Source organism: Mobula birostris, chromosome 5 (assembly GCF_030028105.1).
Source record: "Mobula birostris isolate sMobBir1 chromosome 5, sMobBir1.hap1, whole genome shotgun sequence".
Taxonomy (NCBI): domain Eukaryota; kingdom Metazoa; phylum Chordata; class Chondrichthyes; order Myliobatiformes; family Myliobatidae; genus Mobula; species Mobula birostris.
Genome location: NC_092374.1, coordinates 80,849,958 through 80,866,954, shown reverse-complemented (window position 1 = coordinate 80,866,954; position 16,997 = coordinate 80,849,958). Strand labels below are relative to the sequence as shown.

General features: G+C 41.5%; 1 protein-coding gene across 4 annotated transcripts in view; it reads right to left on the bottom strand.

Moving 5' to 3' along the window:
* chd3 (chromodomain helicase DNA binding protein 3) overlaps nt 1–16,997 on the bottom strand; it is a 130,815-nt gene that overhangs the window by 50,201 nt on the left and 63,617 nt on the right. For 3 of the 4 annotated variants that reach the window (XM_072258256.1, XM_072258260.1, XM_072258258.1), the window contains exons 21-29: nt 15,753–15,870; nt 15,533–15,657; nt 11,560–11,791; nt 9,013–9,179; nt 7,569–7,746; nt 5,223–5,309; nt 4,155–4,240; nt 2,549–2,682; nt 2,305–2,449 (exon numbers count right to left, since the gene is read on the bottom strand). In XM_072258256.1, the coding sequence (XP_072114357.1) occupies nt 2,305–2,449; nt 2,549–2,682; nt 4,155–4,240; nt 5,223–5,309; nt 7,569–7,746; nt 9,013–9,179; nt 11,560–11,791; nt 15,533–15,657; nt 15,753–15,870 (1,272 nt within the window). The remainder of the gene's footprint in view (nt 1–2,304; nt 2,450–2,548; nt 2,683–4,154; nt 4,241–5,222; nt 5,310–7,568; nt 7,747–9,012; nt 9,180–11,559; nt 11,792–15,532; nt 15,658–15,752; nt 15,871–16,997) is intronic. The other variant, XM_072258259.1, reaches the window with a different exon arrangement.

The window sequence follows — 16,997 nt, the reverse complement described above, 5'->3', positions numbered from 1 at the left end:
TAAGTCCCTGGACGTTATGGACTAGCTTGGATATATTTAATGACAAGACAAGGTCTAGTTTTCCCAAGTTACAAATAACCGGAAATACTTCATTGAATTTGCTCACCATGACAAGAACCCACAGCTGGCCATGCATCTGAGAAGACAAATAACATAGCTGGCCCTACCACTAACCCAGGCACAGGAAGGGTTTCATTTAGCAGTATGTCAAAACGGCCTCATCAATAATTCGGAGGATGCAATCTATTGCCTTCAGCACTATTTCTGGCTTAGGAAAGGTTTGCATTCAACACTTGGAAAAGACTTTACTGCCAAGATATAATTACTTATTTAGAGATACAGTGCGGACCAAGCCCTTCTGGCCCACCGAGCCGTGCTGTCCAGCAATTTAACCCCAGTCTAATCACAGGACAATTTACAATATCCAATTGGACTACTAATTGGTATATCTTTGGACTCTGGGAGGAAACTAAAGCACCTGGAGGAAATCCATGCCATTACGAGGAAAACATACAAACCCCTTACAGATGGAGATGGGATTGCACTCTGAACTCTGATGCCTCGAGCTGTAATAGCATCATGTTAACCGCTACGCTACTGTGATCAACGTTTAATTCTTCTGAACAATGCACCTAGACACTTCAATAATGAGAGTTTTATGTTAATCTACTGATACAGTCTATTGAAACTAAAATTAAAGATAGATTAGCTTTGTCATATGTACATTGAAGCATTAAAGATTTTTATGTCATTTCCATACACAAGTGTAAAGGAGAATGAAATAATTGATACTCTGGATCTGATGCAGCACAAACAAAATAAAACACAATAATTCAAAAACAAATTAAATATAAATACACAAGATAGCTTATATACATAGATTGATTACATGTACATAAGGTGACTGGCAAGAAATAACGTAGAGGTGCAGTTAATGGGTGGAGGTGTTGGTTAGCCCTACTGCTTAGGGAAAGTAACTGTTTTTCAGTCTGGTGACCTTGGCATGGATACTATGTAACCTCCTTCCTAATGGGAGTGGGACCAAAAAAAATCCACGAGCAGGGTGGGTGGGATCCTTCAAGATATTACTGGCCTTTTCTAGACATCTTTTTGTATACATGTCCTTAATGGCAGGTAAGCTGGTGTCAGTGATGTTTTGGTGATGTTATGACTACCCATTATAGAGCCTTCCTGTCTTCCACGGTTCAACTTCGTACCGAGCAGTGATGCAGTATGTTAGGATGCTGTCTACTCTATATCTGTAAAATGACATGAATATTGAAGGGAGCTGGCTATGCACATCAATGTCCTCAGAAAGTAAAGGTGTTAGTGAGCTTTTCTGACTGTGTAGGATTCGTTCTGGGACCATGAGAGTTGCGTGTAATGTGCACTCCTATAAGTTTGAAACTGCTCGCAGTTTCCACTGCTAGGCTGCCAATGTAAGCGAGGTTGTGGGTGGTGCGAATTCTCCTGAAGTCAACAGCTATCTTCTTTATCTTGTTGACATTAAGAGATTATTTGTCTGGCACCAGGCCTCAAGCTCTTCTACTTCCTCTCTGTACAGGGTCTCACTTGTTGGTGATGAGCCCCATCACTGTTGTGTCATCAGCAAACTAGATAATGTGATTACTTGGGTGTTTGGTCATTCAATCATGGGTGAGCAGAATGTACAGCAATGGGCTCAGCACACAGCCCTGGGGAGCACCCGTGTTGAGGATGTTGGGGAGGGAGGAGTGGTTGTGCATTCTGACCATCTGAGGTGTGTTTATTAGGAAGTCCAGCAGTCAGTTGCACAGTGGTATATTTAAACTGAGGATTAGGAGTTTGTTCACCAAGGTCTGTGGAACAATAGTGTTGGATGCTGAAATGAAATTCAGAAACATTATTCTGACACAAGTGTCCTTGTTTTCTAGGTGTGTCACAGCCATCTACATGACAGATGGCATCTTTCGTAGAGTGGTTTTGTTGGTAAACATATTGGTGAATCCAAAGTGGCAGGAATGGAGTTTTTGATATGTGCCATTATCAGCCATTCAAAGCACTTCATGTTGATTGGTGTCAGTGCCGCCAGTGACCCGGCACCAGCAACTCACTAACCCTAATCCATATGTCATGGAAACCCGTATGTCCTTGGAGGAAATCCATGCAGTCACAGGGAGAACATACAAACTTCTTACAGACAGTGGCAGGAATTGAACCCCGATAGATGAAATCTGGCGCTGTAAAGCAAGCACTAACCCTAACACAACTTATTATATTACACTACACCCCTCTCCTCATGTGGACTCTCTCATGGGCTCTTACCTTCTTTTTCACCAGTGACATGACACCTATTCTGGTCAGGACTTGCTGCCTTGAGAGACCCTCACGAGGTACTCCATCTGCAAATGTTTCAGCGCCATCAGCTCCAGGTTCACACAAATGCCTCATGAACAGGGACACATAAGCCCTACAAACAAATACGCTGATCTTAGAATGCTCAAGTAATGTTTTGTTTTTAAAATTCACAACAGGAAAGTTTCCAATGTGAAATAGAAGGATAACGTACTTGAACTCCTTCTCACTCTTGCCACGGAGGTCCCTGACCAGCCACTGAGAGTTGAAAGCATCCTGAGGTGGCATCCCCCATCGCATCACTGCATTCAAGAAAGCCTTCCTTTGCCGAGTGTTAAATCCTAACACCTGTCGTGAGAAGGGGAATAAAGACAAAGGATGGACAGTCAATCAACCTGCTTAATGGCATCTGTTGCTGCCCATAGTTGAAAACCCAGCATAAACTCTTCGCTATTCCACAACCCAGTCCCTTCTCTTTTTCAACAGATTCTGCCCATACCTGCTCAAAGGCTGGAAAAACAATTCAGTTGCACCCCAGGAGATTTGAGACAGACCAGAGATTAAAACAGATCTTTCCTGGTCTAGTGTAGGACCAGGCTGTGGCATCTCTCCCTCATTTTTTTTTGCCTTTCTTGTCCAAGATACGCTCAATGAACCAAGTCCAAGATTCTGCCATCAGTAAAGCCAAAGGTGGTCATTAAATAGTCACTGACAGTCCCATTCCATTCTCACTCGCCACGATTGTGCTGTGGTGGATTTCAAGACAGATGCACTTTAATCTGCTTGGGGAATTCACTCACAGTTTTAATGTTTGTCTGGTATGAGAGAAGAGGCCGAGACTCAAGACCTCTTCTAGGAAATCAAGACAATCAGTCAAGTCAGTGACTAATTCCCATGAGTAAGGCTATCATCACTTGGCAACAATTCAAGGAAGACCACTATATTAATCACCTATCCATGTCTTTCTTTCTCTCTTATTCACCTCACCACTCTACTTCGCTCACACACATCTAACACTCATAATGGCCAATCTGATTTACACTACCAATATCAATAGCTACTCCATATCGTTTCACTTTCACACAGTATGTGCTTCAGTGATGGTAATGAAAGCCTTAGAAATACTGACATAGCTCCAAAGCACAACTGAGAAGCAATTAGCTCATATGTAGTGTGGTATACTGAGCATATACTTTCACGTATAATGATTGCTCAGGTGAAGCTTTTTGAGCTACAATATACAATTTGGTAAACCTGCCCTAGGCAAGTCTGAATTTAATTATCCTTCAGGCTGCATATCAGGATCTAAGGGAAAATGCTGAAGACATTTCTTTCCTGCAGACTAACCACTCTACTTCTTGTGATAAGGTGATGCTGAAGACACTCAAGTCTTTATCAGGCTTTTTCAGGTCCTACATTTTGCATTTTTGTTCAATCACTCCTGTGCCCCATCTCTATTTCTGTCAAATAACAGAAATTTTCATGTTATCAATGTTATGTTTGAAGTTGGAGAGCCAGAACAAATTAGTGACCTTCCTTTGTGCTTTTAGTGAAGTTGCTACATATCATGCAAACAGAGGGCAATGCAGTTCACATCCAAGATAAATTTAGAAACCCAGCAACTCTGCTTTTCCATTACCCTAAACTGTTCAGTATGCAATGAAAGTTAACTGAAACTTTTAGCACAAGTGGCTGTCACCTGGCCCACTATATCTGTGCTGACTATTTACACAGGTGCAGCAGAAAGGGAGTAAACTGTCCTGGGGAGGGCAAGGAATTGTCTCCCATTTCTCATAACAACCACTACTGATCACAGTTACCTCAATATTCCCACCCACTCGAGCCAGCAGTGGTGGAAGTGGTTTGTCCTTCTCGCCTCGGAGCTGACGCCTAGACTGTCGGCGGCCTTAAAGGTAGAAAAGGAAAACATTTACAGAAAGACTTTGATATTGCCTGCTTTTGTGTGTCTCATTAATCAAACAGTGCAAGTTCAAACTATGTAGTCTTCAAAACACAACATCTATATACAATCCCTTTGCAGCACTTAGGATTCATACTCCCTACATAATCCTTACCCAGCGTGTGGGGTCCACATGGTCCATCTGCAGCATTAGCAGTCAGACTCTCTGTAACCCGAAGGGCATGCACTAGTGACAAACAGTCCCAATGCAGCACACAGAACAGGCATCTGCATGGACCTAAATCTGCACGCAGGGTCCACATTCAATTAAAATGCCTGAGGACATTTGGTTTGTCACCAAATACTCTTGCAGTTTTCTATAGGTGTACTGTGGAGAGCATTCTGACTGGCTCCATTACATTGGAATCTCTACACCAGGTTGTAAAGGATCATAAGAGGCTGCAGACAGTTGTAGACTCGGCCAGTACCATCATGGGCACAACCCTCCCCATCATCAAGGACATCAAGAGGCAGTGCCTCAACAAGGCGCAAGGAGCCATTAGTAAAGACCCACATCATTCAAGCCGTTGCCCTCTTATCGTTACTTTCATTGGGGAGGAGGTACAGAAGCCTGAAGACACACACTCGATAATTCAGGAACAGCTTCTTCCCTTCTGCCATCAGATTTCTGAATGGTCCATGAATACTACCTCATTATTCCTTTCTTTTTTGCACCATTTGTTTTGTAATTTATAGTAATTTTATGCTTTTGGACTGTACTACTACTGCAAAACAACAAATTTCACATAATCTAAGTCAAAGTAAATCTGATTCTGACAGTCCCACTGCCCGTCCTTTCCACAGTCAATCTAATACGATCTTACTGTAGTAAAGTTCCATCTGACCATCTCTACTACCTGCTGAACCTCGGACAAAAATAAAGTACAAATTGCTGATCCGAACTGAGGAACAAAACGTAAAGAGAGACCTTCAGGCCTTTCATCAAAGTCTTCGTCCTCTTCCTCCGAGCCTACTGAATATTCTGATTGGTTGTCTGAAACATCATCCTGCCAGTCTGCAGCAGACAAAAAAAGATCAAAAAAAAAAGAAAACCTTGTTTATTATTTGTCTTCTCAATTTGTTACTTGCTTTTTCTCAATACACATGATTGCCTGCACTCCCTTAGTTTAGGTGTGTCATGCTCATTAACGTTCCTTCAAGCCAAAGATTGAGATCAAGGAGGAGATACATGTTGATCAGGTAGGCCGAATATATTCAATTCCACTTCTGTACCAAAGCACTTGCAAGAATGGTCAGGAATTCATCTGAACATGGTGATGCACAGAATTAAGATACAACTAGAATTACACAAAAGGTTGAAGAGGAATTAGCAAATAACTCGGGTCTCCACAGTGCAGCACCACCTGATAGGTACATACATTAAAAAAAAGAGTTGATGGTTGACACAGATCTAGGAGTTTCTTGCTGGGTCCCACACCTCTCATTAGAGGAACACCAATAACAGGTAGTGCAAGTGGTTACCTTGATGAGATTAGCTTTAAACCAACCACTGGGGAAAAAAAAAAACACTACATGGATTCACTCGCCTTCAGAGATCTGCTGGGCAATAATGATGGCCTAGGAAAAGGCAAAGTGAATTTGAACAGTTGTCACCCACACCAAGTCTGTACACTGCTCTATATTTAGCTTGAACATTATTTCACTTCAGCAAGAAAGAGCCACCAAAAATGGATAGGACAAATTAACTAATTTGTTTCGCACAAATGATTCAATTGTCAATAGCATATAAGTAAATAACTTGTCTTTGTAAAGAGTTTGTGACGTAGGCATGTCCAAAAAGGCTTTTTTTTTAAAAACACCCCATTGTTTTGTTACCATTGTACTATACTCCTCACAGAATGTGGCATGACTTGTCCAGTACTTAGACTACTTTGATTTAATTTCAAATTTTCAATATCTGCAGTTCTTAATTTTTCCCCCCATCACAGTCAACAGCCAGCATGTTGAACAGACAATGCTCAAAAGGCAAGGAGTTTTAGGAACTGAATTCTTAGCATCTAAAGCAGCAGTTCCCAACCTTTTTAACGTCATGGACCCCTATCATTAACCAAAGGGTCTGAGGACCGCAGGGTTTGAAACCTCTGATCTAAAGGAATGGCTTTCAATTAAAATTATGGAAACCCATAGTGCCAGAATTTCAGAACAATGATTTGAGAGGCCAAAGAGAACTGGGAATGAGATGTAGGTGCACAACAGAGTTCGAATAATTCACTCCGTCATTTAGTACCAGGGATTTTGCTACAGAAAAGAAATCAAAGCTGTTAAGGAGATGCACAAGAGTAAATATGAAAGGCAAAATAGCTAGTGTGAAAGTAACCATATGAAAGTGTGCAAAAAATTTGAAATATTTCATAATAACTAGTGTATTGTGTACTGTCCCAAGAGTGGCAATTGCCAAGTTTGCAGAACACCGCAACATCAAATGAACATCTTGTTTTTACTAACAATATAGAACCCTGCAGTCCAATTGAGACCCATTTTCTTACTAACATTTTCTAGCATCAAGGTTTTTAAGACGTGCCCTTACAAAGGTCAAATTGGTGCAAAACATACAATCTGCATTGGTATGAAAACTGGACCCATCCCTAACCATGGAAATATCCATTACAATGTTAAATAAAATTACAAAGAGCAGGTTGTCCTCTCAACCTCTTTTATGATAAGGTTCTTTACAAAAAGAATGATCCTACAGCTTTTGTTATCAGAAAAGATTCGAGGAACTGGGATTTTGTACGTTAGAACAATCATCCCATACGGCTGTTGATAAAAATGAATGGGGATCCACTAGTTGGTGATATACACTCAGTGGTCACGTTATTAGGTACCTCCTGTATCTCAAAGTACTGAATATGCACTGAATGTTTATCATCATTTAAGATCAACAGCAAAGGAGCAAAGAGATGGGGAAAATAATGAGTACAAAATGCCCAAAGAGAATATAATCAGAAGTGGATTTATAAAGGATAAAGAAAAATGTTTTTAAAAATTAAGAAAAATATGACCATGAAGCAGTCAGTAAGGGACAGGCACCAATGGCCAAATGATAAGCTCCTCATAGGTTATAAAATTGCCATATATGAATGGCAACAGGACTGTAGTTTACAAATGATTTCAGCCATAGCTTCCAGTCAGAGCTATATATATGCAGATAAGGATTCTTAACTTCTAATCAACTAGTCTCAGGACTCCCTTCAAATGATGTTCTATACAGAGAAGCCACTGGATGGTAAAATCAAACCACAGCGCTGATTACCTTGATCCTCTTGGGCAGCATCATTGTAGTTGACCTGCTTGCGGACCCGCTTGCCCTTGCCCAGGTTCCGTGCCAAGTCCTCTTGTTGCTGCTCATAGTGGTGACGCAGCAACTTTTCCCAGTAATCAGGATCGACATTCTCTTCTTGTTTGATAATTTCTCTCTCAATCTCCTCTTCCTGCAGGCACACAAAAATTGTCTCCATAGCAATAACGCACCAAAGATCAGCAATCAAAAGCATGGGAACAACTTGAATAGATGAATGCCATGTTAAGGACATTCAGGTAACAGAAATCAGTCCTTGCAGAACTCACTAATCACTACTCAAAAATCTGAGTCATGGAAGAAAACACATCTCACGGGAATTTTGTGTGGCAATTTTTAATTTCCAGCTCACATTGCTTGGCGCATGTGCAGGTGATGTGGTTTTGTTTTATGGAAGATCACAAAATGGACTGTTCTGAAAATGGAGCCCCTCTTTCATAATGTGGGAGCTGCCTGTAAACAGACTTAAGAGGGCCTCTAACATTTGACTCTTGGAAAGAGCATGTAAGTAGCAAATTAATCTCAACATAATACATTTTGGCGGGAAAAATAGGAAAGTATGTGAATTGAGAATTTAAGTGGGTCAGTAGAACTAAGAGACCCAGGAAGCAAAAGAGGTTGCATGAGATTAACAAGATTTCAATAAACTGGAAATGGCACAAGGCATTTTGTTTTAAGAATTGAAAAACCAGAGATGGTGGGGCAGATATTGCACAGAATTATGGTCAAATCTGTCCTCAGTCTGACACGTGAAAGGTAAGTATCCAGCACCAGATTCCACAGTGAAAACTCAAATACATTCTTCTGCTGCCGGTAAAGTAAGAAACCAAGAGAAACTAAGGTGTCCACTGGCACAACCAAACGGTACAGATTTCCCAGCCACCAGCAGAACTTTTGAGTATAGACCAATTTAGACTAATTTAAGACCCTAACCTACATAAATATGAACTATAAAAATAAAAAAACCTTTGCTAGAAATCAAAACCTAAACTGATCTAATGAAGTATCCCAACCTGAAATGTTAGCTGTCCTCTTCCTCACAGCATATGTACTACAGTGAAGAGCTTCAAACAAGGAAAAGTATAGTTATGAAAGGGTGAGGTGAAGGAAAGAAGAATGACCAACTCATGCAGACTGCTTGGCAGAACAGTCTCCTATTTTGTCCTGTGAATTCATGTTAATCTGTACCTAAAAATCAGGGGGCTGGGTACAAATATCCCATGCACTGGGAAGAGACAAGGCAAGAGAAATTATGAGCCAGAATGTCAGAGTATTACAAACTCGACCATGAAGCAGTACTGCTGACACCACTAATATAGTCAGAAATATGTAATTTTAGATTTAAAATTTCCCATGTAATTTCTGAATTATCACTCCTTATTCCATTAGCCACTCTTACCTTGTCCTCCTCACGGACAACATACTGAGCCACCTTGAAGGAGGTCAGGTACTCATTCATGCTTTGGATATCAGTGTCATCGGTAGCATCTTGGTTCCTATCCAGCAGTCGGTCAATGGCAGCCCCATCATAATGAATGACACTACTGTCCTCGTCTCGGTTATCACCTGAAAACATATTGGAAAGAAAAGGTAGGAACTACAAACCTTATCATACACACACAGAGCAGCGAGGCTCATGGGGTAATGTGGATATAGTTTATGAGGGTACAGATGACTCAAAGGTTCCTTTTTATCAAGACGTACATGAACTACATCATACAGTAGTCAAATTACTGGAGTACTACCAGGACACTTGGACTATTGGTCTAGAGTCATAACAAAATACATCACAGAAACAGGCCCTTTGGCCCATCTAGTCCACACTGAACCATTTAAACTGCCTACTGCCATTGACCTGCTCTGGGACCATAGCCCTCCATACCCCTGCCATCCATGTACCTATACAAGCTTCTCTTAAACTTTGACATTACCTCTCAATCTTCTATATTCTAAGGAACACAGTCCTAACCTAGTCAATCTTTCCTTATAACTCAGGTCCTCCAGATCTGGCAAACCCTTGTAAATTTTCTGTGCTTATGGGTTATCCAAAGGGAAAATTCAATAGTTTGAATAACCTTAAAGTAACTCACCATTACCTCCAATCCTTTATGTTTCTTACTACTTTGCTGAGTGAGTTACACAGACTTTTACCACATGAAAACAGATCACTGGATCCAAATGGCCAGTGACTGTTCCACACTCTAAATAAGGCTCGTCACCACAAAGTTTTCTAACCCCACAGGGGATCATTGTAAATTCTTTCTTCCCTCTCACTTGTCACTTCACTTATATGTAATAGTACTACTCACCTCAAATCACTTCATTATTCCCTGGATAAAAAAATGTTTCTTCAAATTGTCTACCGCAGGGATCCCCAACCTTTTTTGCACTGTGGACCGGCTGACGGGGGGGGGGGGGATGGGGATGGTTGCCAACGGACAAGAGTAGCAGTCAAATACGTTGTGTTTACCCCGAGAAAGACTACAATGACCATGAAGCCTTGCGCAGACACCAGTGCGCAAGCATGCACATGCTGATTTTTTTTCCTGCAAATCGTTTTTGACGATTCTGTTCGGGGTGGGGGGGGGGGGTGTTAATCACAACCGGAATATAGGTGATAAATGGCTAATACACCAAACGTCGTTTCTAAAAGGGTTTATCTGACGAATTTAATATTAAACAACACAGCGCATATTTTCCTCGTATGAATATACCGATAAGTCAATTATCAGGGGAGGACAGGGGAGCTTGAAATAAGTGTTGAACGACTTCCAGTAGCAGTGGTAGAGGCAGGTTCAATATTATCATTTAAGGTTAAACTGGACAGCTATATGGACAGGAAAGGAATGGAGGGTTATGGGCTGAGTGCAGGTCGGTGGGATAAGGTGAGAGTAGCGTTCGGCACGGACTAGAAGGGCAGAGATGGCCTGTTTCCATGCTGTAATTGTTAGCTGGTTATATAAGTCACTTATAAGTCAATAGCATCATAACATTTTAAGTAACGTTTGGATATTAAACACACAGCGCATATTTTCCTCGTATGAACATATAAAATCATTGCAATGTACCAATATCACTGAATCAGTGGGAGCCCTGGGCTGAATACTTGTTTTCCTGCAACAAGACGGTCGTATCGAGGGGTGATGGGAGACAGCAATACTCGAATGGGCTCCTTATGTCCAGTCTATTCCGCAATTTAGTTTTCGTTGCATTCATTGCAGAGGTATGTTGGAAATGGAAGCAACGTTTTCAGTGCTTTCGTGGCTATCTCAGGATATTTAGCCTTGACTTTGATCTGGAATGCTGGCAGAGATGTTATGTCAGACATACTTTTCAGCCCACCGTCATTTGCAAGCTCAAGGAGTTGATCTCCTTCCCGCGCTGACATGGATGACGCATGCGTAATGACCTCGCGTGCGTTCGAGCTCAACAGTGGGCGTGACAGGGAATGAGGAAAGGTGCAGCTGACTCATATCACCAAATCATATCATTTCCTCGCGGCCCAGAAGCGCATGCCTTGCGGCCCGGTACTGGTCCACGGCCCAGCGGTTGGGGACCGCTGGTCTACCAGATACATTAGCAACAACTTATATTTTGAATCGTCTTGAATTTTCTCACAAGTAGAAAGAATTTTCTTATGTTTAACTTAATTTCAGATTGCAATTGCAAACCCTCAGGCAGCTTTTTGTCCCTTTCAACATTTTCTAAGTTACACTAACTTTGGTATTCACTGCCCCCCCCACAACATTATTCATGCAGGTTCTCTCTATGTGATATGGAAACCATACGTGCTTCAAATACACTGCACAAAATTGATACAATGATTGTTTGCAAATTATATTCCTGTGAAAATCAGCAATTTCTTCAGGGGCAGAACAGCTACTCCCTTTCCCACTGGCCATTTCTACTTCTTTGACTAATAGTCAATTTTCCTTTGGTAACTTACCTTCAATGTCTCCTTTAAAGAGCTCCTCTGTGCCAAACTTGAGTATATCATCCAGCTCCTGCTTGCTCATGCTCCCAGTCTTGGAGCCAAGGCCAGGGCGCACCACCAGATGAGTGAGCATCATCTTCCTCTTGGCCACTTGCGTTATTCTCTCCTCCACAGAAGCTCGAGTGACAAAGCGATAGATCATCACTTTGTTTGCCTGACCAATGCGGTGAGCTCTGCTGAAGGCCTGAAGAACAAACAGCAGCAAATTCAGGGGCCAGAGGAATGTGCGGCAGGTTGACAGCAGCCTTTAAAATTAGTCATTAGGAGGCCACAAAGCTCTCAATTTTGCATTCCTACTTTCTTGAGTTGTACATTTTTATAGCTTTGCTCCATTTCCTTAATCCTAAACAAAAATTCCTCAGTCCTGACTTTGAGAGAGGGCAGCCAGATAGGGACAAAAGGGCAAGGTAGAGAAGGATAAAAAAATTCATTGACATAAAACACAAACTCCAATCTTGCCCTACATACTCATTTGTTAATAGTGAGGTGGACAGTGTTAGGCTACCAACAATATTCACCAGGTCAGAGTTGAGCAAGCAAAGTCAGATGGAATTTAATCCCGAAAATTGCAAGGTAATGCATTTTTTGGTGATCTAATTATGTTTGGATTGCACAGCAAAAGGTATGGCCTAAGGAACAAGAGTACAAGTCAAAGGATCCTAAAGATGGCAGCATAGGCAGATTAGGTAGTGAAGAATCTACACAGGATACCAACCTTCGTTACCCATGGAGAGTTGCGGTGACTTGGGGGGAGGGAGGTGCACTGGCCAGAGGTATGCAAATTATGAGGGCATAGATAAGGCAATCAATCAAAAACGTGGCCACTTATGGAAGTCTTAAGGTATAGGTTTAAGGAGAGAAGCAAGAGGTTTAGAAAGATCAGAGGAAGATCTTTTTCCCACTCAGCGAGTGGATACAATCTGAAATGCCTGGCTTGAGATGGTAACGGAAGTGAGTACTCTTACAATGTTGAAGTATCTGGATGAGCATTTGCATTGCTAGGTGAACAGGCAACAGACCAAGTGCTGGTAAATACTGGTAGAAGGGTACTTGATGGATCAGTGTAAACTTGTTGTCTAACAAACCCATTTCTCTGCTGTTTCTGGCTTTGAGTTCTTCCAGAATTTTCAGTTTTTATTTCACTGTATCTGTGGTTTCCAACACAACTAAGCTTAAGAATACAAGAACATGAGTATAATGGAGTAGGATCATCAATGCAATGCACCTCAGTGCTGTATGCTTAGCCCCCTGCTCTACTCTTCATGCACACATAACTGTGGTTAAGCACAGCTCCAATGCTATATTCACATTCACTAACAACAACACTGTTGTTGGACAATCACAGGTGATGATTAGTTAGTTTACCTGTTTGAGATGTTTGTTTGTTTATTTATTTATTTATTTATTTATTGGGATACAGCATGGAGTTGGCCCTTCTGGACCTTCGAGTTGTGTTGTCCAGCAAACTCCTATTTAACCCTAACCTAATCACGGGATAATATGCAATGACCAATTAACCTACTAACTGCTACATCTTTGGACCGTGGGAGAAAATCAGAGCACCTGGAGGAAACTCACGTGATCATGGGGAGAACGTACAAACTCCTTACAGGCAGCGGTGGGAATTGAACCCAGGTCGCTGATACTGTAAAACGTTGTGCTAACCACTACGCAACCATCAGATGCCTAACTGAGTGATGCTGCAACAAAGTTTTGTTTAGCGTCACCAAAACTAAAATAACTGATTGCTGTCTTCAGGAAGGGGAAGGAAGGCAAACAAGTTATATTGGGGACTGGCAATAGAGTGAGTCAGCAGCTTTAAATTCTGGGCATTAGTATACCAGAAGACCTGAGCAGGGTCCTGCATTTAGATACAATCACAACGCAGGCATATCAGCATCTTTACTTCGTTATGAAGTTAAGGAGGTTCATTTTGTCACCGAAACAAATTTCTACTGGTATACTGTTGGAGGTATCATGACTGATTCCATCATAGTGTAGTAAGGTCATTCAAATGAGCAGGAATGTAAGAAGCTGCAGAAAGCAGTGGACTCTGCCCAAGACATCACAGGCACATCATTCCCCACCATCAGTAGAATCTACAGGAGATGCTACCTCAGGAAGGCAGTATCTAAAGATCAGTCAGCCATGCCATATTCTTACAGCTATCATCAGCAAGAGGTAGAGAAGCCTGAAGCCCAACACTACTAGGTTCAAGAACAGCTACTTCCTTTCACTCACTTCTCCAACCAGCAAGAACCCCGATTACCACTACAGTTTAACAATACTATGAATCACTCTGATCACTCTGCAGTAAAATGGGCACTTTTTGTTGTAATTAATATTTTTTGTATAAACTGTATAGTTAACAAGTTTTCTTGTGAATGATGCTTTCTATGGTCCTATATGTCTATGATGCTACTGCAAAGCAAGCTTTTAACTGTGCCTGTGTGCAAGGTACTTGTGCAAATGACAAAAAGTTCAACTCAACCCAATCCCACAAATCTGCCTTGTTATCCAGTAAGTCCGTGGCTAAATCAGTCCCAGGCCTCAACTTCTCTTCTGTGTTAGTTCCTCAATTCCCTTAATGTTCAAATATTTACTTCCTCCTTAATCATGAGCTACGTTTCACAAATCTCCAGGATACAGAACTCCAGAGATTTACTATCCTCTGCAATAATAATCCACAATAAGGAAAAGTTCCTATATCAGATTTCCAATAAAGCTATGACTGACCAGGTTTATCTAATAAAACTTAGGGAGACAAAAGAACCAATTGGAAGAGACTGTTTGAGGTATCTGCATCATCATTAGCCAGTAGTCTGGAAGGTAGTCCCTTTGCTTAAGAAAGGTGGCAAAATCTGGAATCTATAAAATAGCAGTCTAACATATGGTAGGCTAGTTACTGGAGAGGATTCTGAGGGATAAGACACATGAACATCTGAAAAGACAAGGGTTTGCTAAGGGTATTCCGCATGGCTTTGTGTACGAGAGAGCATGTCGAATGGACTTCAGTGAGGCCTTTGATAAGGTTCCATGTGATATGCAGCTATGCAAGATTAGATCGCATGGAATACAGGGAGAACTGGCTACACAATTGGCTTGATGGTAGGGTGGAAGGTTGATTCTCAAACTGCAGGCCCAAAGGCTAAAAATGTGCTTCAGGTAGGTGTGGAACCCATTGTCATTTACAAGGCCTCTTTAAATATGGGCTATCCTTTAGAAAATTACAGGGTGGAAAATTCCAGAGGTTCACCAGCCTCAATAGTAACAACACACAATGAGGAAAAGTCCCTATATAGGGGTTTACAATAGAGTTTAAAAAGGTTGGGTTGAAGACACTGGTGGGGAAACCCTACAGTAATGTCCATGGGCCAAGATAATGGACCTTCGACAACCAGCTGATGGAGAGTATTCCCCCCCCCACCCTAAGTCCTACTATTTCAGATATTGCTAGGTTCCTTGACAACACAGCAACAAACTACTGGAGGAACTCAGCTAATTGAGCAGCTACTGCGAGAGGAAAGGAACAACCTATGCTTTGATCAAAACTCTGAACAGGTAGCATTATAGCACCTACAGTCTCTCGTGTCTCCTTGACATGGTCGTCATTAAACTATGCCCAGAACAATTGTTTTGACCTCATCTCTAGAACTCAATTATCTTGAGTCCTCATGTGGAGTAAGCTCTAATGAAACCCAGAGCCGAGTAGCTCCTTCAGAACTCAAAATGAGGCAGTATGCTCTTCTTCATAATATGGCTTGCAAAGTATCTGAATATTGCTGATTATTAACAGCTGTCTTATAAATTCAATCTGGCTAATGATCCATATTTTCACTGACAAGACTTGTACACCTTACCAGGCATTACTATGATTGAGCTGTACTAAAATAATACCACCACAATACCATCTCCCATTCTGTACCTGGATATCATTGTGGGGATTCCAGTCCGAGTCGAAAATGATAACTGTGTCTGCCGTGGCCAAGTTAATGCCAAGACCCCCGGCTCTGGTCGACAGCAAGAAGCAAAACTGAACAGCACCCGGTGCTGAGAATGGAGAATCAGAGCAAACGTTAGAGAAATCAGAACAGGTAAAAGACAGATTTTCTATCTCAAAAACAATTGGCTCCTATAGCACTTACCATTGAATCGATCAATGGCTTCCTGTCTCATTCCACCAGTGACACTCCCATCAATCCTTTCATACTTGTATCCCTCATAGTCCAGGAAGTCTTCCAATAGGTCCAACATTTTAGTCATCTACAAAAAGGAAAATAAGACTAAAATATAGGAGCTGAATTAGGCCATTTGGCCCATCAAGTCTGCTCCGCCATTTCATCATGGCTGATCCAATTTTCCCCTCAGCCCCAATCTTCTGCCTTCTCTCCTTATCCTTTCATGATGCGACCAATCAAGAATATATCAACCTCTGCCTTAAAGATTTGGCCTCCACAGCTGCCTGTGGTAAACAATACCACAGATTCACCACTCTCCGGCTAAAGAAAACTCTTCTTCATATTCATTTTAAAAGGACGCACTTCTATTCTGAGGCTGTGTCCTCTACAAACACCTACATCAGGATGCTGTTCATCGACTATAGCTCAGCATTTGACATCATCATTCCCATAATCCTGATTGAGAAGTTACAGAACCTGGGCCTCTGTACCTCCCTCTGCAATTGGATTCTCGACTTCTTAAGCAGAAGACCACAATCTGTGCAGATAGGTAATAATATTTCGCTGACGATCAACACTGATACACCTCTAGGGTGTGTGCTTAGCCCACTGCTCTACTTTCTCTATGCCTATGACTGCGTGGCTAGGCACAGCCCAAATACCATCTAAAAATTTTCTGATGATACAATCTCAGAAGGAGATGAGAGTGTGTACAGGAGCGAGATATGCCAACTAGTGGAGTGTTGTCGCAGTAACAACCTAGCACTCAATGTCAGTAAGACGAAAGAGCTGGCTGGGACTTCAGGATGGGTAAGACAAGGAACACATATCAATCCTCATAGAGGGATCAGAAGTGGAGAGAGTGAGCAGTTTCCTGGGTGTCAAGATCTCTGAGGACCTAACCTACTTTTTTTAATATGTATTATTTCTGCTTTTGCACAATTTTTAATCTATTCAATATACATATACTGTAATAGATTTAATTTATTATTATATTTTCTTCCTCTATATTATGTATTGCATTGAACTGCTGCTGCTAGGTTCAACAAATTTCACAACACATGCCGGTAATAATAAATCAGATTCTGATTCTAGTCTTCGACTCTTGCACCATTGGAAACATCCTCTCTACATCCACTCCATCGAGGCCTTTTACCATTCAATAGGCTTCCATGAGGTCACCCCTCATTCTTCTGAATTACAGTGAATACA